The sequence below is a fragment of the Barbus barbus genome (assembly GCF_936440315.1).
Source record: "Barbus barbus genome assembly, chromosome: 42".
NCBI classification, from domain to species: Eukaryota; Metazoa; Chordata; class Actinopteri; order Cypriniformes; family Cyprinidae; genus Barbus; species Barbus barbus.
This window is the reverse complement of record NC_136720.1, coordinates 18,629,804-18,654,720: the sequence shown is the minus strand read 5'-3', so window position 1 is coordinate 18,654,720 and position 24,917 is coordinate 18,629,804. Positions and strand designations below refer to the sequence as shown.

The window sequence follows — 24,917 nt, the reverse complement described above, 5'->3', positions numbered from 1 at the left end:
AATTTGTAAGTGTGAAAATTCTAATAGATAATGTTTAGAGTACCTTGGCATGTTTGTAAATGTCCACACAGGTGTCAGTTGTGATGTTCTTGGAGCAGATGATTTCACAGTGTCTTTGGAGAGCTTCAAGTTGGAAGAACTTGGCTGCAGACAGGAGCTTTGAAGCAGAGGGACCGACAATGAGCCAAACGCATCAAGCTTTCAGGTTTATCACAAGCAAAAGCAATCACTTAATTAAATTTAAAATACATAAGCATTTATCACAATTTCTGCTGCAGTTCTGCATGCTAGAGAGCCTCCATCTGGTAAAGATGGAGACATATGAGCGATGATATATTCGTATATTTTTCTAAAGTGTTTTCCATGAGAAATCTTCCCCATGTTATCAGACCGTAACTCATTCATTCATCACATTCAACATCCTCTCAAGTCATCAGTCATTAAGTCATCATTAGTGGGTCGGTGGGTGGGAGAAATGGTTTAGGGTAGGAGGAATTATGATCATAAAGGAGGAAAGAGAAGGGAATATTTAATACCTCCATCACTTCAGTGTTCCTGATGTGCACTGACTCAGTGCCGCCATAGTAGAGGTACTGCATTACCAGCTGAAACACAACAAAACCTTCTCAAACTTCTGAGACACATTTTAAGGCAGACAAGCTAAGCACTAGTCACAAATGCACAGGCACATTTTGTCATTAAGCTGAATTGTGCTGACAGAGGTAGGAATTAAGATGGCGTAGTTTGACTGTAATACCGACACAAGTTTGAGTGGGATTAATGAGCCTGTAGATTCAAACCTGAAAAATGTTGTACTTGATATGACTGATCTCGATGCACGTGTTCTCAGCCGCTGGTCTGTTAGAGAGCAGAGACTTAAACCTGGAGGTCAGAAAGACGTAAAGACAAACATGAACGTCCTTTAAAAGCTGTATTATTACTAAATCAATTATTCATAGAGCTCAGTAAAGATATAATATGTAGTTATTCTGAAAATCATGCAGTGGTGCAGGAATGAGTTCTAGAGCGGCTCATTCTGACATTACCCTCCTGGACCATCCAGTAACTTTGCATTAATTCATATTCTTGTAGATCTTGCAGATTTGAAAAGGTCTTATGTCTGCTCAGATATTTGTATATATATTGAGATAGAGAGATAGAATTTAATATATATTTATATATATATATATATTTTTTTTTTCCCTCTATATATAATTTAAATATTAACTGAAATTATTTTGAGATGGCAATTTTACATCTAGATAGACAGATAGACATGCATTGATTTGAATGAAATTTCTAATTTCTAATAATAATCTTGAGATGGCAAAATTGAAATATCAGATATCATAACAGATAAATAATGTAAATAATAAATAAATGTAAATTTAATCTAGCTATACACACACACACATACGTCACATACACATAATGTACATATAAAACCGATTTTTAGATCTGTCATACATATCATTTTTTATATAATCTGTCAATTTTTTATTTAAATTGCCCATTACTTTACATTATAATAAAGTTCACTCTTCTAAATTCCTTGTGATTTGTGAGAATTTTGTTCCATTCAGTTCATGAGCACAACTGCTGCTGTTTGAAATAATACCAGGAGCTAAAACTACTGTTAACTATAGTTTCAAATAAAAAAGTGCCTCTAATGTGGGACAACTCATTTGAAATCTGTGCTAAACGTGACTCCCATGTTCTGGCGCCCCTGCTGTGTAATAAACTCCACAATATGAAGACATACCTCGGTGAGGCAGTGAAGAGCAGCACTTTATGGGCATAAAAGGGCTTTCCGTCTACCAGAAACGTCACGTCAGACATCTCTTTATTATTGAGAAAGTGTGGATCTGTGGGAAGCAACAAATCAAATGATGAAGTCCCCATGTCGGAGATGCAATATTACACAACAATGATTACACAAGCTTCTTCATTATTCAGTAACACCATGTCTTGCGTTTGAGAGGCTGTAACAAGAAAGAGCATGACATTAGTCTGTTTTATAATTGCAATAGCTTAACTAACATATAGATGGCACTAGTGTTCCTCCAAAACTTATATTTGAACAAAATTAAATATTCTATAATTGTATTTTCATGTCTCCTGAAAGAAAAAGTGTCCTTGTTAAATCCATTCAAACTACAGTTTTAGAGCACACAAGTGCACTTCACCAGTTTTTTTGCTGATGTACTCTTGCTTGTTTGATATTATTCAATTATTGATATTGTATGTAGAGGCAGGGCAGATCTGGAGCCGCTTTTGAAGATGAACTTAACAAGGGGCTGCAACTGACATACTCACCCAAACGAGACGTTTGCTTCTTTTTGATCTCGGTGAGTTTGGGGATTGGAAAAGGCCCGTAGCATTGGGTAAAGATGACTGACAGCTGCTGGCTGATCACTTCGTTCTGTGTAGAGCACACAAACACACACGCTGTAGTTAGACCTTGAATTCTGTTTTCTAAAAGTAAAACGCATCCAGGCCTACGGTAATACTAACACCGCACTTATGATGAGCTCTGTAATTTGAGGATTTATCATGTTAATTACTGAGAAAGCTGGAACTGGTGTGGCTGACGTTGATTGCCTGTTCGCTCAGAGTCAGGGACTGACACGCAGTGATAACAATAACGCAGAGACTTACGAGGGACATTAAATTCTGAAGTGCCGCGATATAATTTAAATGGTAATATGACAATGAAACTATGCTGTAATATCAGACAGACTAAAACACACACTGCTAAGCCAAAAGCCTCAATCAGTAAATAAGATACAAATGTAATGTTTTAAATTACATTTGCATACAATTTACATTAAAAAATAACTTAAAATAGTTATTTTAACTTAAAATATTTTAAAACATTTGCTGGGGTAGAAGAAAGTATTAAAACATATTTCTTTAATGTAAATTATGAAACAATGTAATGCAATTTAATACATAGATTTTGCCTAGTGTGTAATTCTGTGGCACTATGAAACATGTTTGAGTGGGACTATCTGTTTTATAAAATAAAATAATATTATATTATGTTGAAAAACAAACTACAATTAGAAAAGTTGCATTTGCTACATTAAATTAAGTACCAAAATTACTAAAACTAAAATAAAATAAAGCTTAATAGAAACATGTTTGGGTGAGACTGTTTTTTTTAATAAAATAAAATATTAGTTGGAAAAACTTAAACTACAATTAGAAGAGTTGTCTTCGCTACATGAAATTAAGTACCAAAATTACTAAAACTAGATCTGAAATAAAATAAACTAAACAGAAATATTTAAAAGATAATAAAACATTACACAAGAACATAACTAAAATGAAAACTGAAAATATAAAAATAAAAGCTAATTCTAAACATTATTAAATACTATAATAGTATATAAATAATACTCAAATAAAACTAATGTCAGAAACGGGGGGTTGCAGAAGATGACTAAAACTCTATAAATGTCTCCTGAATGATCAGGAAGTAAAATAAAAGACTGAAACTGGCTCTGTAATAAAGCCCAGAGAATGGACCTTGCTGGCTCGAAGGATCTGAAACATGAGTGGCAGTCCGTGCGTGATGAGTTCCTCCGTGTACTCGTCTTCTTTAATGCAGCTGAAGTCCTTCAGCAGGCCCTGGATCAGCGGCCGCCGCTGCTGCACAAAGCATGTTCGCAGCGACTCCAGCCACGTGTGCAGGGTCCAGGGCACACCTGTATATGGAATTAATGAATCAGTTAATGTATGTGACACCGTAGAATCCATCTGTCCATCATCCTGCACAAAATATAGAGCCTGTCCCATCCATCAATCTGTCAACATCAATCTAAGAACATGTGTTGCATATTGCAACTACATTAAAAGTCTAGGGTCGGTATGATTTTTTTTCATGTTTTTGAAAGAACACAGTATAAAAAAATTCAGTAACAGTAATATTGTGGAAAAACAACTGCAATTTAAAACAACTGTTTTCTATTTTAAAATGTCATTTATTCCTGTGATGACAAAAATGAATTTTCAGAAGCCATTACTCCAGTCTCCAGTGTCACATGATGCTTCAGAAATCATTCTAATATGCTGATTTATTTCTTATTGATATCAATCTTGAAAGCAGTTATGCTGCTTAATATTTTCGTGAAAATGCAAATATATATAAAAAATGTATTTAAATTTTATTTTTTTTCCCCACGATTCTTTGATAAATAAAAATGTCAAAAATCAGCATTTATTTGAAATAGAAACTTTTGTAATGTTATAAATGCCTTTACTGTCACTTTTAACTAATTTAATGCATCTTTGCAGAATAAAAGTATTAATTTCTTTCAGAAGAAAAAAATCTTACTAACCCCAAACTTTTGAATGGTAGTGTAAATCATGTTAGTAGATAAAGATGGTGCATAGTGATACTGGTGCATAGTGATTTCTTAACAGAAAACAAAGCAAAATAAACGATAGATACTCATGTCTTGCTAGACACCAAGGGCCTCAAACATCTTTCAAAGAGTGTCTTTCAAAGATTCGATGCCACTAACCTGGTAAACTTTGGCAAGTGATTAGTTCAGCCTCAAAAATGTGTCATCATGGATATTAATCACAATGGACTGATAAAGGAATGTGCTTTGTGCACTTATGCAGGAAGTTGCATAAGCCCGTAATATGGGAAATTTCAACTAGTGCTTCTCATTTGTATGTGCAATATGCATCAGATGGCGTCTGAGGCTGAGACTAATCGCTGCATGACAGAAGTGAGCCAGGCGGTTGATGTCTGTGGTAATCGTGCAGTGTTTTTACTAACCCAGGCTGCGGATGTCTATGGTAATGTCCACATGGCCGTGCTCGGCACTGTGGTACATGGCCTCGCGGAGGGCCCTTAGTTTGGCCTTGCCTGTCCGGAGGGTGCCTTCGTTCTGTGGCGCTCTCCTCTCTACGGTCTCGGAGCCCTCAGCTAGGATCTCTTCCAGAGACAGCACGTCCCCCTTGTCTTTTTCCACCTGGGACAGAAGCTTCCGGAATACGTTCCTGCAGGAGCAAGTGCATGTAACAAACTCACTCAGGTATTCCTACTCATTAAAAGAATAGTTCACTCACAAATTATATAATGTTTTTCCCAAACCTGCTGTTACTTTTACCACGGTTACATTTTTTTTTTTTTTAAGCACTACTGGACAACTTTTAATATACGTTTTACTGTGTTTTGTTGTTGTTGTTGTTTGTTGAAACTTATACTATAAAATAATATAATATTATACTATAAAATAATATTAAAAAGAGCTGCATGAAGAACCTTTAAAATTTTATAAAATGCATAAAACTTTTTTTTTTTTTTAAGATTAGAAATTTGTATTTTTATTATTTTTTCCCAAATAATACTTTTATTCAGCAAGGATGCATTAAATGACATAAGTGACAACCACTTAAAATTTTACAAAAGATTTACATTTCAAATTAATGTTGTTCTTTTGAACTTTCTATTCTATTCTATTCATGAAAAGGTTTACGTTAGTATTACGTTTTTGACAAAACATTTAAGCATATTAATATTTGTAATTAAAATGTTTCAACATAATAATAAATGTTTAGCATATTAATATGATTTCTGAAGGATTGTGCCAATAATATTTAATGACTAAAAATTCAGTTTCAGAATAAATTACAACACACAAATAAAACACATTTTAAAATATATTAAAATAGAAAATAGTTACTTTAAATTGCAATAATAATTCACAATATTATTATTATTATTATTACTGTATTTTTGATCAAGTAAATGCAGCCTCAGTGAGCATAAGAGACTTAGAAAAAAATATTTTCCCAAACTTTTGAATGGTAGTGTAAGTTCAGAATGACAGTGAGTACATTTATGTGTGAATTAAGACTTCTCTTTAAGAAGAGTTTGACTCTTGTTTTTAAAAAGCAAAAACAGTCATAATCTGACTGTTTGAGACAAAGCCAATAGCCATGAGGATTACTTGCTTGCATCATTTTTATAATCAGCGGATTGATGAGAACAAAGGGTTCTATGAAACATCTATGAAATACCTTGAGCGCTTCTTTGTTTATGACTTCCATTTATCAATGCATTCCAACCTGTTTTTCTCCTCTTTGCCGCATTTGCTCAGGATTGTATGTCTTTGTAAACTCATATACCTTCATAAAAGTAGCAGCGCTCTGCAACTGATCTAATATGCATAAACAACCAATCACTGCGGCATGCACCACTGCAAACATCTCTAGGACTTGAAAGCCAAAGACATCCAGTTCTGGCTCAGATCTCGCTACGCGTCCCATTCTGACGCCCTTTATAACGGATTGCCTTAATTCCACAGAGGTGGGAACACGCTGGATTCTCATTCAGACGTATGCAGTGTGAATTTCAATGAGCTTCCATTATGCAGCTCTGGCCATAGGTGAGAGTGAATGAATGAGCACCTAGTCATCCATAAGTCCACCAGCAATGGAGTTATGGTAGTAAATTACACATGATTTTGCGGCCAAATACACCAGCTCAGCTTTTATAAGTGCCAAAAATAACACATCAGGGGTTCAAATTTGATAGATTAAGTTTCCGCAGTCAAAATGATGCATAAGGACATGGAAATAATAATATGTGGTGACAAATGTGTCAATGAGCTAATGAAAGCTCGGTTCCCTGTTGTGCTGGTGGTGAATGTGCTGTCAGTTTATACACTGCATATGCTGTGGAGTCATTGGGTGTGCTTTACCTGTGTCCATGTGATGCTGCCAGGCTGTACGAGTTCATTTCACCCAGCGGGCCAGAGGTAATGCCGTTACGGTAGGTGGTGCCAATCAAAGGGTCTGCTCCTCTTTCCAAAAGCAGACTGACCAGCTCAAAGTTGCCTGTTAAAATGCAAGACAATATATATTGAGTTGGTTTTAAGATAGTTTTATTCAAAGCAATTTAGTTAGACACTTACTGTGCTATTAATAGATCAGCAGAGACACACTGCTGTTTACACCTAGTGGCATATGTAAGTAAATAAAAAAAAAAGAAAAGAAAAGAAAACGTAAAAGCAATGTAACAAAAACAGGTGTGAAAAAATGTGTTAGTCATGTAATCATTAATAAATAAATAAAGTGGGAAAGAATGATCATTTATATAGTCAATTACATTTTGATAGTGTAAAAATGTTAAATAAATAAATAAAACTGTGGAAAAAAAGTGTTATTTTAGGAAATTATGTCAATAAATAAAAAAATAAAGTGTTATATGTCAATCCCGTATTTATAGTAAAAATGTAAAGTGTCTTTTCGAAAATCTCAGCAAATCAGAGTCCTGTCAATAAATCAAAAATAAACAAAATAAAATAAAGAAAGAAAGTGAGAAAAATTCTGTTATTATAGTCAAACCATAGTCACATCAATAAATCAAAAATGAATAAAACTAAATTAAGAAAACTAATAACTATATAAATTAGGTGTGAAAAAATCATTTTAGTCAATCATAATCATGCCAAGAAATTAATAAAAATCAAAGTAATTAAAAAATGAATGAATGAAGTGTGAAAAATTCTGTTATAGTCAATCATGTGATCATAGTGTAAAAAAATAAATAAAGTGTTGTGATAAAATTATTCAATCATAACCATGTCATTCAACTAATAAAAATTAAATCAATTGTGAAAGTGTGAAAAATTCTGTTACTGTATTTTAGTCAGTCATGTAACCCTTCGTTTTGCCAGTTTTCAACACATTAGGTTAGAAAAGATTTGTATAATTTATTTATTTTCTTTTGTTTAGTGTAATAAGGGAATGGATAATGTAGATTTTGTTTGTTATTTTGGCTCGATTGGCTCCTTAAGCTACAATTCAAATCAGATACAGCATAAATTGAAAAGAAGAATTCTTTCATCAATTTTCTGTCATGGTTTGACCCGCCATAAAAATGAATGTACATATTTTACTAGCAAATGAATCCAGAGAATCAAACCCACGATGTTGATGTTGCGAGTGTTTGTTTTTCCAGTTAAGCCACAGGAAAAAGTATTTATCAGTCAGACCGTCTAGCAACCCGTCCCCAGACTGATATGCTATTGTAAATTGGCAGGCTGTCCTGTGCACATCAACATCGAGTAATGAGGGGAAAGTGTTTCTACATTAGAAGGAAAACCTGAATGCTAACAGTGGGGGTAACTGACCCAGCATACAGCCAATGGGGCGTAATCAATGAGGCCTGATGAGTTTTGGATCCGATGAGGCTCAAACAATCCCATCCGAAGCCATTTCTGTTGGGTCACGGGGAACACAGGCATACGGTTAAACCTGTTTCTAGACATTTCGGCTCAATCCGTTTGGCTTGTGCTCCTTCATTCTCCTCCTCTGCAGGAGATGATACAATTTTTGTGTACCCCATCCGTTTTTATCACCAAGTAGGTGTCCATTAAAATCTGACTGAAACCCGAATTACCCAAGTCTTCAAGAGTTTGTTCGCTAAGTGGGTCAGACAGGTAATTTTTGGCATTATGCTGGAATAAACTTGGCAAATGTAAATGAATATCACTCAGGTCAATTCATATTCATAGGACTGCCAGAGCTGGGATTATGAAATCTCATTTGGCACTGGTTTCCATACATCATTCCACCATGTGGACTTGTCACATTCACACTGTGAAAAAAAAAAAAAAAAAGCTGCTGTAGCTAAGGCTCATTAGCAAATTTGCAATGGGCTCTTGAGAGCGATGCAGCCCCATCAGTCTCTGAATAATACTATTACGGTTCTGGAACCAACTCTGGAGCACAAAAGTATAATGTCTACAGTTTGTCAGCTCACAGTCTACAAGGACCATTTTACCGAAATTAGAGGCACAAAAGGAACAGAATGTAACCATTTAAAAACTGGTAGTATCATACGAAATCATCTAAAGCAAGTTCATCTAATGCACAAAAAAACGTATTCACTGATTATGTCGTCAAAGATTTCACTCACATGGAGTCTCCATAATGGAAATGTCACTCGGGCTGTACTCTCAAAAGTGCCTTATCTACCCCCTAAATAGTGTACATTTTGACCTTAAAGTACTTAGAAAATGTTTTGGACTGCATTGACTTTCTTTGTAAAACAGTTGTATTTACTATTTAAGGTACTCATATGCATAAGGTACAGATAAGGTACAGAGATGTACCTGAGAGGGTACTGCACCAGGTGAAGGTACAGTTTTTGCATTGTTTTTTACACTGAAAATCATAAAGATAATTTACAGTGACTCTATAAAGGGTTTGTACACTTAGGCCATAGCTTGATGTCACTGCATTAGATATAAAACCATAAATATCAAACCAAGTGACATTTATTTTGAAGCTAGCAAACTAGCAAACAAAGTAAAAGTCAAAAAAAAAAAAAAAAACATGTAATGGAAAGAAAATGCTGTCAAAGTTATGTCCATAAATCAATAAAAATAAATAAATAAAATAGAACTAAATCAATAAATAAAGTTTGAACTTTTTGTTTAGGTAAAATATCTTTACACTGTGTAAAACTGTAAAAAACGTTGTTTTGATAAAAAAAAAAAAAAATTAAATGTGAAAAATTTAAGTCGACCATAATCACTTCAATAAAAAAATTAATTAAAAACATGAGTGAAATGTCAAAAATTCAGTTACAGTCAATCATGTGTTAGTGTAAAAATTAAGATAAGGAATTTAGGCTGTGTGAACTGAAAGGGTTACTCCACCCCAAAAATATTTTTTTTTGTCATTAACCCCCATGTCGTTCCAAACCTGTAAAAGCTTTGTTTGTCTTCGGAACACAATTTAAGATATTTTGGATGAAAACCGGGAGGTTTGTGACTGTCCCATTGACTGCCAAGTAAATAATACTGTCAAGGCCCAGAAAAGTATGAAAAACAGAAGAGCGTACGCTCTTTTTTTCTTTGTTTGGAACGACATGGGGATAAGTGATTAATGACAAAATTTTCATTTTGGGTGGAGTAACCCTTTAATGGGAACTGACTTTAAACAGTACATCCAATAAAATAACTTAGAGCTAAATAATAAGTCAGTTGTTAAGTCAATGTTTACAGATTTTACATTTTGCTATATAATCAATTAAATGCACACATTTTCTGTGTGGTTTCAGTGTCCGAACACATTTTGGGGTCACTGTGCGGTGTCAATGAGATTTTGTGGTACCTGCCGCAGATGCCAACTGTAGAGGCGTCTCTGTGTAGTTCTCTGTGCCATCTTGAATCGCTCCCTCCACATTTGCTCGGGCATCCAGCAGAAGCTGCTCAATAATGTGAAAAGCACAATCATTTCAGAGGATTTAACTTTTATATCACCAAGATATCGGTAAATATAAATGCTGTAATTGCATAGCCTGCTCTTTTCATCACTTAGGCCACCTCCAACTAGCAAACATTTTTATGGTAATCTGGTTATAATTTCTTTCACTCTTGATGCTTTAGGTGCACGGTTTTGGTCTGTTTGTCTGGTTCAAAAAACAAAATGGGAAAATTATGTGGTGGATGTGTGCTTCTGGGAAATTAAGCATCCCAAGAAATATCACCTTGCCTTTCCATTTTCTTGGAGAAGCTAAATAAGTGGGCCTTAGTAGGTCATCGGATTCAACACTTGTAGTATTTACAGTCAAAGTAAGACTTTATTCCACTTTTGGGGTAAGAATAGAGTGCACAGTCAATAAACTGGCCTCATTCTTCCTATTCCTGATACCAATCTATGCCCATCCAAGTTCATCTGAACCAGGGCAGCACCATCCAGCCCAAAACTAACATCAAACTGTTTCTTTGTGCCATTATTATTATGACGGTGGCATCATAATAATAAATGAGGAAAGTGCAAAGGTGGAAGGCATCAAATCATTGACAGCGCCACTACCTGCACGACAGGGACGTGTCCGTGTAACACGGCGAATGTGAGTGGAGTCCCCTGCCTGGTGTCAGGATAAACTGAGGGGTGCTTGTGTAGTGAGCTGGGCACCTGGGAATCATATAGGTGAAGTTCAGGGAGAGAAAAATTCAGCCATCATATACCAGCACACTGAGCTCCAATTGTGGAATTGCAGGAGTACGAGCAAGAAAAAAAGGGGAAGGAATGAGTGAGCGGAAAGTTGGAAAGTTCTTCCACCGTCTGGCTGTTTTGTTAATTCAAGCGAAGAGAAGAAGAAAGAGCCAGTGCTTGTTTTGTTAATCCATGTTAATCTAGAGTTTACTGGCGTTCGCTCTCCTTTGGACAACTCCTACACGTCCTCCTCACTTTACTCAAAATCCTGACCACTTTAGGATCTAGTTCACGGTTTTCATAGCGATAACGCGAAGACTGTAGGAAGAATAATTGGCAGCGAGTTCAAACGCTAGAGGTTTAAGTGAGAAGTGACTCATGTACAAAACACCAAAAAAGAAGGCTTGTCAAGCTTTAACGCTTACAGCTGTACTGCATGCAAAACTCAGCTCTCCTGTAATCAGTGGTAAATTATGGAGACATCTGTTCATGTCTAGGCAAACATGACCTTTTGGAACCCATTGATTCAGGTTAAACAATTGTTTGCACAAGAAAACATTAGGCAAATTACTGCACATCTGCCCACTTGCTAATATTCTTCTTGAGCTTAGAACAATTTGTAAAACAAGGTAATATCACTGCATAAGCATTTGGTGCTTTGCCCAAGTCAACGACTCCATATAAAAATGTCCGCTAAAGGGGCAAACAAGAAAGACGACAAAAGGTAAAAGAGCACAAGATCACATCAAGACATATACAGGAGTGAATTTCACACAAAAAAGCGTTCAAGAACATAAGGTTACACACATTTTTATATACATTTTCTAAACAATATACTGTATCAACTACTTTTTTATAAAATTTTGCATGAGTAGATATGACTACTTTAAAATGGTCATTAGTGTAATGTGAAATATTAATACGTAATAATGAACCCTATTAAAAATATATATATATTTAAAATACATTTATTTCAAACTAAGTATAGTATCACTTGAGACTTGCTTATATAAAAATTGTAATTCAACTTTATTTGGTGGAGTACTTGTGCACAATGCACATTTCTTAATAATAAGCCTAAAATGTGTTTTCATATCACTATTGATGAGGATTGTATGATCTTTGAATAATATTGATCTTTAAATGCAAGACATTTAAAGTGTACCTAAGTTTACTTTCAATAGTTCCTTTAGCACAATCAAATATACTTCAGTATATCTTTAGTTGGACTTCAGCATTACTTCTACACAAAGTGCATTAAGTACACTTTAAGTATACCAGTTTAGTATACTAAAAATACAATTGCAGGGAATTTTTATTAAGTACATAAATATGTAAATGTATTTGTAGTATACTTAGCACAAAATAAATTCAAATACATTTTAGTATTTTTATTTTTCACTAGGGAAAGTACACAGTATTTATTAATTGTGGTGGTATTTTTTATGCTGCCTTTAATATATGCTGATTTTAATCATTTTCTTAATTACCGTAATAGAGTTCCAAATAAACTAAATTATAATAATTTAGAATCATCATTAAGAATATTGAGAATTCTCATCCAGGCATGTTATAGTAATCAGAAAACATCCTTAATTGTAATGAAAATAATGTTACAATGCAAAAAAATGTAATGAGATAAAATAGGCTTCATTATCTTTACGCGATATATAATTTTGTATGGTAAAATGAGACTTGGACACATTCTTGATCGGTTTTGGGAGATTCACCCCTGAGGCAAATACATGAAACATGTTACTTTAAAAATAAATGAATGATTTTCACACTAGCATGACTGAGTAAATGTTGTTTAAGCCAGATGAATAAGTTTTAATCCACTTTTATTATCATGTTTCATGTTTTCAACCACAGTGCTTCACAATCAGTGTATCTACTTTAGGTAATCATTGCATTTTCCCACATTTCATATAAATAGTATTTAAAATATGGCAGTTGTACAAATAAATTAATTGTATTGGAAATCAATAGCATAACTCATTTGCTTGTAATTTTAATAAATATTCATGAGATCCATGAGAACCTAAGTAGACACACCTGCATACACACGATACGACCACTATTTAATTCTACACAAGCTCATGCAAACAGCATCGGGAAGATGACAGAGAGATTAGTTATTGTTATAGAGACAGGTTAGTTAGATTCAAAGAGACAGAGCAACAACACGCTACAAGGCAAAAATGTCCACCGATAAATACTGACCTCACTGTTGATATCTGCTCCAGCGTCCAGTAGCATTTGCACCATGGCCTCGTCCCCACGGACGCACGCATACATGAGAGGGGTCATGCCCTAAAAAGCAACCAAAAACACTTTTCACCTACAGTACATATGCCATAGTATGAGCCCTGTTACTGCAGCACTAGTTACGGGCTATTGAGCAAAAAGTCTGAAAATAACAGTTTCTTAAAACCCTAAAGTGTCTATTTAAATGAACTGAGTGGAACACTAATCTTTATGGATGATGCTCAATTAATGCACTCTAAACAGAAAACAATTCATTCTCTAGGCCATCAAATCTACAGCTGCTTTAGTGAAACGCAAACATAAGCATCAGTGCATGAAAGTACAAAGTCAGCTATTAGCTTAGAGCGTTTAACATCTTTGGACAACATGAACCATTAATACCTTTTCAGGGTTATGTTTGATAATACATTATATTTATATACTGTTGAAAAAAGTAATAAGGCTTGTGATCCTCTACGTTATGGTGATTTTACCACAGTTTCACAGCCTGCATCATGTTGTGCCTAAAAACTCACTATAAACACTTTATTCTATGACTAACTCAAGAGCGTACAGCTCTGCAAACAGATTTCGCCATGAAGAAGGATATTCATTTGTCAGTCGTTTGTCGTATTTTCCCTCAAGGCTCTTTTTGAAATAACGAGTACCATATTTGCCAGCGTGATTTCGGAGCAACTCTTCCAGAGTAAGATAGAGTTACTCTCAATGATTCCCAGCTGGACTCAAACAATGGTCTTTGTCATCACATTCCTGTCTGGTTTTGCCTGTGTGTCGCTTCAATTTTACATATTAGTTTAATCCACTTTGTCAGCGTCGACATGTCGCCGTCATTCTTTGTATAAACTGGCTGCTGTATTCAAGACAGACTGTGACAGTATCACGAAACCAGTGCCGGATACGGATGACACTATTTGATTCATAATACCGAGTGTTACGACTGCTGTCACGTTAGATGCTTCCTACACAGATCGGCTCAGATTTGAAGCATTTTTCCTTATTTAAAGGTCATGCAACTCTTTATTTATTTTCTTAGCCTCTAAATGTCTATGTGGGTCATCTTTCATCACACAGATAATATTATAAGACACCCACTAGGGCATTTTTCTTCTTCAAATGACATGCTGCAGAAATGTCATTGATGCTCAAGTATTTAATGGTTTGAGGCAGATACCATACAGACGAAGGAGCAAACAATGGAAGGCAGATGTGAGAAAAGTCACAGTTTACATTGGCATTTACATCAGGGAGTAATTACAGTGCAAGTGCTGACTAATACAAATGGATGTGTTATTATTTCATGACAATTATTTTGTGGACCTGTTCATAATTACACTGTTATTACGTTGTTGATGTTGTAATTAATTCTATTCAATTTACAATGACTAACATGGCTACCATATCATAAAGTGTTAGTGTCTGAATAAAAGGTGTTGTACAAACAGAACTGAAAAGAAACTGTAGGATCTTTCGTCAAAATGGCAGCTTGAAGGACAACAATTTTTATAGATGTAGTATTCTTAATCTTATAAAAAATACATCGCCTCAGTAGATAGAAAATCTAGTAAAGTCAGGCCTGAATGTCACACAAATGTGGGATTATATGTGTGCGTGAATATATCAGTGCCCACCTGTTCACTCATACTGTTAATGCCATCTGGCCCGAGCAGGTTGACTGCTTGCTTGACCAGGTCAGTTCGTCCGCAGTTGAGCATCCGGAACCCCAGGTCCTGCAGGAATTTCGCTTCTGTGGATGCAGCATCCAGTTTCCGTGTGGCACAGAAGCAGTCGTCTGCTCTGTTGAATAAAAGGACAGTCCAGACCCCAGTTACACATCTCCAAACAAGATATACTACTTTTTATTTGTTTTTCATTTAGTTAGTAATTTCATTTTTTATTTTTTTTTTATTTTATTTTATAACATTTACAACAGATATGTCATATTCTGCCACACTAATTAGATCCAGCGTAGTGCTGGTAATTAGGTATGTTTTTATAGAGTACAGATGCAAAAGCCTCTAAGTACCATCTCAAATTTTCTTCTAAAATGAGCATTTTTATCAGGCTCCCAAATTTATGTTCAGTTATTTCACTATAATTGCAAAGAAAAAGGACCTACACATTGCCATTAGAGTAAAATTACTGAACCTAAACATAGGAGCCTGATAAAAATGCTCATTTTAGAAGAAAATTTAAGACGGCACTTAGAGGCTTTTGCACATATATGTGTGTGTGTGTGTGTATGTACACCTACATATAATTTATAATGTCATTTATTTAATTGTAATTTGTAATTGACAGTACATTACATCATATACATACAGTAGTACTTGTAATATTTTTTATATATAAATATAAAAATTATTTATATTATTGGTAACATATGAATTATATACATTAAAATATTACTTGAAATCTTTGTTATATATTTATATATAATATTGTATATAATATATTACATATATCATACATTTGTTTAAATACAATATATATTATTTATATTACACACATTTGTATATATGTATAAACCAAATGTATAAAAATATTATAAATAAACATTACAAAATAATTTATTTATTATAAGGTGTCATAATACAGAGTAATTACTAATTAAGTACTTAGTAGTAGCCGTTTTACTTGCATGAAACAAAATGTACTTACCATGTAACTACGTTATGGAACATGAAATTATGTAGATGTAATAGGCAGCTACTGTTACACATATGTAACACACTGAGTCTGTTACACAGCTACATGGTGAGTACATTTTGTTTCATGCAAGTAAAACGGCTACAACTAAGTACTAAACTAGGTAATTACTCTGTATTATGACACCTTAAAATAAAGTGTTACCCAATAAGGTATTAATTTTGCTCTTTAACTTTTTTAAAATATAATATTATTTCCTTAAAAACTATTATCAGGCTCAAAAAAAAAAAAAATAATAATAATAATAATAATAATTAGTATAGCCAGCTTTCACTTCGAAATATTGTTGCCATAGAAATAGAAACCCTGACATGAAATGTTGTTTGTTTGCCAAGACATCCTGCATCTGCGAAGGTAACAGCATGCTCCAGAAAATAACTATGACCATGTAAAAAGCCATTTACATAGCACTTCAGAGCCTGTCACTAGGAAACGAATACCACACAGGAAGTTAAAGACACTTAATTCATAAGGGATGCAGTATGAGTACATGTTTTGTGTGTGCACTGTCCTTCAGCGAATGACTAACTGTTAATTAAGGCATTCTACGAGCATAGTGTGCATGCCGCCTGTGTGTTTGTGCATATATGGAAGTGATATTGCATCCCAAGCATACTTCAGCTGCCGCGGCTCACAGTCCACCCCAGGTAACAGCAGTCGGGCTGCCTGTCGTACATCATCGCTGTCCACAGAGAAGCTTCGGCGGTGCTCTGTGTGCGCCACGGCCACCCGGATCCACTCCATCAGCGGAGGCAACACCAGAAATGGCCTGCAGAGACAGGAGAGAGAAACATTTACCCAAAAATGTACATCAAGTTATTGTTTTCATAATTTATTTTTGCCCACAAACTTCAATTCTAGCATTTAAGCACTAAGCCTTCAAATCAAAGCTTTTTAAGATCATTAGAAACAAATTCAGTCCAATATATTTAAACCTTTGTCTGTTAGCATGTCTGTTTCTTCTAATCACCTTTGCGATTTCCAATTTGAATGGACACATCTGTTTGCGTGCAGCTTTAGGATACTTTAGAGAAGTATTCATAAGCTCTCTGGTGGGATTACAGTTGCTACTAATTACCAACGCTAAGATGCATCTAATTAGAGCGGCGGAATATAAAAGACCTGTTGCCATCCTGACAAGTTTTCAGTCAAAAAAGAAAGTTGGAGATTCAAGCTGGCCATTAACAAGAAAACGCTCTCATTACAGATAAACAGATTAATCTGAATGCAAAATATCATTAAACAGCTGCAAAAGTGCTACACTTTTTCAATGCGCCAACCACCAGATTTACATAAGTTTCAAAACTATTCTTTAGAGGGCAAAGGTCAAGGAATATGAGGAAGTTGACTCAACTGCAGTGAGTCACGATGAATATGACCATGAAAGTCTTTGTATGTTGAATATTTAGCTTCAAGCATTTCCGATCAGCATATCCATCATTATTGCACTGCAGTTTAACCGAGTTTAGAGTCTTGCAGGGTTGTTGTAGATCAACATGCTAATAATGCCAACAGCTAAATAATATGACAATATGAGAAGCATACACATTTGTGTGAAATGGGCTCGGTTTATGGCTTTCATGTTTGAAAAAAAACAACAAATGACTTCACAGCTTTTGTCCGCCTACACTTGTTTTTGTGTCAAACTTGTTGCACACACCCCTCTGTGTGAAAAGGCATGCAGTGTGTGGGACAAAGCATGTAATTGTAATTTCCAAATTAGAGAAAAAACATTTTAGAGTGCACACACTTGGACGAACTGTAAAAGGAGAAGGCTTTTGACCCTAGAAATATGTCTTTCCAAAGCCTGTTCAAGGGAATAAAGCTGTCAAGCTTCATCTCGAGTCCTCTATCTTCATCTAATTGTGCTTCCTGTGACCTGCGTCTAACAGCTAGCTTTGCACAATCCACACTCTTCCTCCCCGGACACCTACCCACCGCAAAAAAGCCTGCCAGGAATCCTAACTCCGCCAAAACAAACCGCAAACCCTTCTCTGTTTCTCTTCTGCCGGAATAATGTGGTTCTCAGCTCCCCTCCCTTCGAATAAATGTTTGGAGGAAAAGGACATGGTTCTCATTCCTGTCTGGAGTTTGAAAGTGAAGCTACATCTGGCTGGAGAATGGAGACGTTTTTTGTTCCACTGTAGATTTCGACAACTTTGTATTGACCAGAGGAAGGGAGTTGCCCTATCAAGGGTCTCCTGAAAAATGTTAAAGTCTCCATAAACATTTTGCTAAGATAAATTCCACTGATTTATGGAAATAATTTGCCTGTCTTGGTACTCTGAACTAAGGAGAAATACAATAAAAAGATCACGTCAAACATCTCAGCAGACATCCCACATCACAAGAACAAACCAGACCAGAAAGAAAACCCCATGAATGAACATATATGTGCATATACCCTTATAGTTATTATATTGTACAATCACAATATTTATAGTAGTTTTTTACGATATAATATTTATTATATCTAATATATTTTATTAAATATTATAAAAATTTATTAGAATATTAACATTTTATATGTATAAAATTTAACATATATTAAGATATTATTTGTCAAGAAGTTATTTTAAAAGACCATACATACATACATACACCAAAATCATAATATTCATAATAGTTATATATTATTATATTACATTTATTAAAACTCATATAAATTTTACATATTATTATAACTAATTCTAATTATTACTTACATTTAAAATGTATTAGTTTCAAACATTTTTTATTAGCTTATTGTTTTTTTATTAGTTTATTCAAATTTATGCATTAGTTTTTAATAAGACAGTTTTGTAAAAAAAGCTATTTACATTTATTAAATATTATTATTTAAATACTAAATAAAGTTATTCAGTTATTCATCAATATTTAGTTATTTAGTATATATATATATATATATATATATATATATATATATATATATAAAATATATATATAAAACTGATCATAAATTATTAAAATAATAAACAAAAAAAATATATTTAAAAAGTTAAAAGGTAGATATCGATAATCTCAAAATAATTAAATATTACTACCACACATAAACTATGAGTTTGAGAATGATTCCTTGCTTTAAAAAACAAAACCAAAAAAACTGTCTTTAAGATAGGTAAATTGTTTCTAGGAAATAAGTTTCCTAGAACTTTCAGTGAATTTCATGTTGGAAACTATAAAAACTGGTGAGTTTTCCTTCTACAGCAGGAAAGTTAAAAGGTTGATGAAATGTCACTGAGCACATCAACAAAAGTCGACTGAAGTCTGAAATCTAAAGCCACAACCCTGAACCTCTCCAGACGCTCCATCACTCTGATCTCTTGTTTTCATTCTACATCTCTATTCATAACCCTCCACTCATTTTTATTCCTATCCTCACCTACCATGTATTTGATTTTTTTCTGTAATTCTCTCATCTTTCACTCTCTTGGTCTATTCTTGCATTCTACTGTGAGAGGTCAAGAAAGAAATGAATAAAATGGAACAGACTGTCTGTCCCTGGGGAAGAAGGCAGCCTGCTCATGCACCTATTCTGTCGAGCATTGCATGGGCGTCCCACAGGGTCCTTGGATGGGGCCTTTTTATCACACCTGAGTGATGTGGGACAGTCTGGAACGAGTTGTCCTGGTGGATATATCAATGTGGAGCGAATGCTAAACATAACTCTATAGCAATCCATTAATGCTCTCTTCCAACAGGAGTCAAGAGTTCTACTGTATCTTCTACTGTGCTGTGACACTGCGCCAGGGAATTCAAGATTATGTCTAAATCACGTTCTCCTTGGCATCCCTGTGCCCTTATAGTGTGAATGTAGCCTGAAGTAACCCCCACAGTGATTGAAAAACTCTTGGGCATAAATTGGCATACAGAACAAGGATGCACTGCACAAAGCAACAGTGCACTAGATGTCATCTGAAGAAAATGTCGCCACCATCATGTATCGGGTCATTGGATGCTGTATAATACTGCCAAGTTGTTTTATGTGGTTGTTTCTTGTTGCTATGCGGTTTTTGAGTGGCTGCAAAAGCCTCTATGATATTCTGGTCGACAGACAGGGGATGGGTCCCTACTTGAGGAAATACCATGGGATTTTTTCGCTGTTTTATTATCTGCCAGGTGAAAAGACATTATTTTTTCCCCCTTGCACTGTATAGTTCAGGACTTAAGGCCATTGCACACTGATTCCGAATTTTTCGTCCGAAATTTTCGCACGTTGAAAAATAAATACGACCTCACGTTTTGTCAATCACGTTTGCACACTGCCTCCGAAATTTTCGTCCGTCAAACAAAAATTCGTATCGGGTTCGATTTTTTGCGTTTTTCGCATCCGTATAAAGCATTTTGAGATGCTTTGAGAAGGTGTTTTGACAATTCAGAGCCACCGTACAAGCGAAAACCAAAATCCAAAATAGTGTCAGACAAATTAATACACTTCGTCTTGCAGCACAGCGCACTTTATGACAAACAAATTGCGGAATACAGAATATAAAGAACTGCTGTAGCCTATTTTTTATGCCTGGCGCGCACCTTTCCGATGCCGCAGTTCGGTGTGTGTGTCTGTGTGTGTGTGTCCATACCTCAGACAGTCTCTGTTCAGGATAAATTGGTTCACTGAAATTGATGGTCTTCTTTTTATTATGTGGATTCAGTATCGCTAGCAAAGTATCAAACTGAGGCACTGACATCCTGAAATAAACTTTGAATCACTCGGGATAATCCCGCTGCTCTTTGATAAGGAGGTGGAACTCTCCTTCCTCTCTGCGCAATCTAAGGATTGGATGGACCCAATATTTCCTTTTTCTTTTTCTTTTTTTTAAAAGAGAGAGGACAACAAAATCATCCTCACTACTTAAAGACATTTTGTATAGTTTTGCGAATTTTTTCGCAACGGATTAATTAAAACGCATCGGACTCAGTGTGCAAGGTCTCTGTGCGTGACGAATTAAGATTGCGAATGCGAAAAAACGCATGCGAAAATTTCTGAAAAATATACTGTTTTCACTGGTCAATACTTATAACTAGAGAAGAGGGTGTCTAATTGCTGAAGTAATACAAAAATAAAAATATATAAATATAGTTAAAAAATATATATACAAATTGTATTTTGTCTGTGTATATATATATATATATAATATTATATTTATTTTATATATAATTATTTGTATCAAATAATACAATAAAATGCACATATATCTTCATGTAAAATGAAATGCAAATTAAATTTATATATAAAATTTGTTTTGGTGAATTTTGAGTAAATATTATGTAAAATAAAATAATATACAAATACAAATAATACATAAAAAGTTAAATAAGATAAATTTTAATGTATTCAGGTATTTTAAATAATAAATAATTTATTCATGTTTACATTTTATAGAGAGAAGAGGGGTGTCTAATTGCTGAAGTAATACAAACATAAAAATATAAAAAAAATTATTTTGTGTGTGTGTGTGTCCCACCAAGGATTTCCAAATGATTTTCCTGTTTTTAACTCTCGGTGTCACTCTCATTAACATTGAAAAATAAACATTAAAAACCTTAAAAAAAGTGCCTAATATGTGGCCTATAAACAATTGCAGGAACGTGCAAACTTTGCACAAGGCGATGAACGTCAATTCATAGACAAAGTGAAAGTAAACAAAACTGACTGCTAACGCTGCATTAACGGTGCATATTCTCTCTGAGACAACGGCAGACGAATCTACTCTAAAATATGCTAATAATGGTATATAACTGTCTTAAATTATTCCCTTAATATTATATATATCATATGGAAAATATGCATTTCCAGTTTACAAAGCTGTAACCTGAATGGTCAAGCAGGGCATGGTTATGATCAAAATAACAGCCAATTAACCAGCTTGGATATTGCTAGTAATAATACTAGTGATGATTGCATTAGCAAACACCGCAAATTAAATATTAGATTTATGTATCTACATAAACCCTATATGACTTCCTGTGCTGCCTTAATTAACTTCATTACCGTAGTAGCAACTTTCAAGCTTCTAATACACAGCACGCTCTTACCTCTCAGTGTGCAGGGTGATCTTGGAGGGTTCAACATTAGGGTTTTCCCACTCCATCTGAGGACAGTGCATGAAGTAGCAGAGCGTGTAGAGGGCCTCTGGTTCCCAGTGCACAGTGCCGGTGCGGTTCTGGTGTACAGGCGTTCCATTGCTGGGGTTCTTGATGTGCAGAGGCTGAAGGTGATGCATGGCACGGGACACCAAGTCACCTACAGGGGGCAGTAAAGACATCCAGTTGAATGTATGAGAATGCACTTTCACAAAGACCCCCCTCAAGACTGTGGCTTTGCATCAAATAAAGTTTTTAGACAGTCTTTGACATAAAACTAGACACAGACAGTGGCACTTTTGACAGGGAGACATTCATTACAGCAGGAAATGACAGCTACAGGATAACAACCTTGTCCCTTTCTCACCCGAAATCTGGTTCAGGGGATACAGAAGATATCGCTCATCTTACGGAAAGGAAACTTGTCAAAATTTCACAATATTTCTATTAAACCTTAAATTGACAAAAGCTAAAATTTCAACAAGAACAGAAGAACCTGAAAATATGCAGCTCTTCTCTGAATTCGGCACATCGAAACTCTGCAACAGACACTCGTGAAGTTTAAAGTGACTAAAAGTGCTTGAAAAGGCACTTAGGCCGTGTTCACACTTGGCGTCTTTTTTGACTAGAAAAAGTTGACAAGAGCGTTTTTTTAATGAAAAACAAAGCTGGCAGCGTCTGTTACAAATAGCAGCTGAGAGCGTCTTTTGTTGTCATAGCAACAGCTGCAACAGTAGCCTAGCGCTGTGTACTGCCGAAATGTCAAGAAAGAGTAAAAAGTTGGCTCTTGCGTTGGCTTTTGAAGTTAACGGGAAAGAAAATGTCGATTCACAACGACGTTTGTGGGTGCACAACATTATACGGGGAAGGAACCAATATTATGATAGAGTTTTGTGCTCATATCATACAGCTCCTTGTGCTCCGAAACTAGTACGAGCAGTCTATCTACCGGCAGCTTCTCCATTTTTCTTCTTGTTGTTATGGAAACGACAGATCTCGCTACTCGCTTGTCATTGGTCAGCTGTCAAAAAGGCGCTTGACGTAGGGCGTTTTTTTCAGAAAAGTTGAAATTTTTTCAACTCGAAAAAACGCTCTGAGCTGCAGAAAAAGACGCCGGCGGTGGCGTTTTAAAAAGCGCTCAGGACTTTTTTGAAAACACGGTTTACTCCATAGGATTATAATGTAAAACAGACGCCGGCAGCTTCGAAAAAGACGCCAAGTGTGAACACGGCCTAATTCAGTCTCACATAAGTTTTCCAAAAAAATCACTATTCATCTAATTTTTCTCATACATTTTGGCCAAAAATAAATAATAAATAATAAAAAATAAATAAATAATAATAATACACCTGGTAGACAGAAACATGGAACGTGTTAAGATTTATATATATACATATATATATATATATATATATATATATATATATATACACATATTTATTAAAAACATTTATACACACACAGAATATTAGAAACAAATATAACTAATATATTTAACTAAAATAAGCATGATTAAAAATATATATATATAAATAAGACAAGTAACAAAGGTTATAACAAAATTATGCACCTATTGTGCATATGGCAGAAGCCTGTGTTCCTACATACGAATACTTGTACAAAATTATTCGTCGGTGAGACCTATTATATATTCACACACATAAACAAACTATTAACTTTACTGATAAGGATTTATTTTTATTTTTTTCGGAAATCTCAGCAGTTAGAAACAGAACAACATCACACACACACACACAGACACACTGCAATTACAGAGAATGTGCGCAGAAGGAAGTCTCTACACTCTGTTTTAAACCTTAACTTGTTAAGTTGTGTCTGTGTGTTTTGCTGCTTTCTTAATTTTATTGGATGAAGCACTAAGGCAGCAGCTGGTGGATATTACTCGCCTTCAGACAAACACAAATATTCCATTTCGCCCCTCTCTTAAGCGCGCGCACACACACACCCCCCTACTTACACACTGCTCATGAACAGAAGCACACATTTCTTCACCTGTCCAGATGGTCTGAAACATGTCTTTCAAGCTCTGCCAAGCACCATTCATCTGAAGCTAGCCTTCGCTTGATTGTACCGGTGTGTGTGTGTGTGAGTGTGTGTGTGTGTTAAGCGGGAGAGAAGTGGCAGCGACTATGCAGCTGAGCTGCTGTTGTTATTCAGCACCGATCCGTGCAAAAAGTTACCAACTCTCTCAGCAAGAATGCAAAAGGATTTGATTCCAGTGTGACCACTGTCCACCCTGGGAGTTACTGTTAACATTGTACATTTTGCCTGAACCAGTTTCTATTTCGGCTTTTGCTGCTTTTAGGATGTCACTGACTTGGCGCTGCAGAAGGAAGACAAGAAGCTGAAATAAGAGACAAAAACAGCCAGGACAGAATTCAAATCTTAAAAATACTACATCATTGTGTTGACCTAATACAAAGTAACTAATTATGTTACATCAACACGTTTTATGACGAATAACATGTTAGATGTTCAACAGGGGGTCTGCTGTTTGAAAACAAATAAACCTTTGTTAAAAAATTAGATAATAAAAATGATTGGACCCCATCGGCCCTTGCTCCTCATATACCGATGGTTTGGCTCAGCTGAAATGTGACCTGTGAATCACCTATGTAGCTCACGGGTGTGTGAGGAGCACAGCTGCAGGCCAGAGGAGTGGAAAGACCTCTGCATAGCACTCATACTCACCACTGCTGAGCTTTACAGCCGCTGACCTTTCTGAAGCACACAACATACGGCATCAGCAGAAAATACGACTGCTCTGTCAAAATATTAAGATTCAGTTGACCAGTGGCTCTGGAACTGGTGTCACGTCCATCACAATTAAATCTAATCATCAGAGCTGCACTGACCAACATAAT

At 35.2% G+C, this 24,917-nt stretch overlaps 1 protein-coding gene across 2 annotated transcripts in view; it reads right to left on the bottom strand.

Annotated features, from left to right (window-relative positions):
- LOC306861542 (ankyrin repeat and BTB/POZ domain-containing protein 3-A-like) overlaps positions 1-24,917 on the bottom strand; it is a 135,357-nt gene that overhangs the window by 4,023 nt on the left and 106,417 nt on the right. For both annotated transcript variants that reach the window (XM_079403865.1, XM_079403866.1), the window contains exons 3-16: positions 21,985-22,192; positions 16,565-16,717; positions 14,871-15,036; positions 13,198-13,287; positions 10,852-10,953; positions 10,147-10,240; positions 6,723-6,858; positions 4,793-5,016; positions 3,532-3,710; positions 2,317-2,422; positions 1,763-1,865; positions 801-882; positions 537-605; positions 44-157 (exon numbers count right to left, since the gene is read on the bottom strand). In XM_079403865.1, the coding sequence (XP_079259991.1) occupies positions 44-157; positions 537-605; positions 801-882; positions 1,763-1,865; positions 2,317-2,422; positions 3,532-3,710; positions 4,793-5,016; positions 6,723-6,858; positions 10,147-10,240; positions 10,852-10,953; positions 13,198-13,287; positions 14,871-15,036; positions 16,565-16,717; positions 21,985-22,192 (1,826 nt within the window). The remainder of the gene's footprint in view (positions 1-43; positions 158-536; positions 606-800; positions 883-1,762; positions 1,866-2,316; positions 2,423-3,531; positions 3,711-4,792; positions 5,017-6,722; positions 6,859-10,146; positions 10,241-10,851; positions 10,954-13,197; positions 13,288-14,870; positions 15,037-16,564; positions 16,718-21,984; positions 22,193-24,917) is intronic.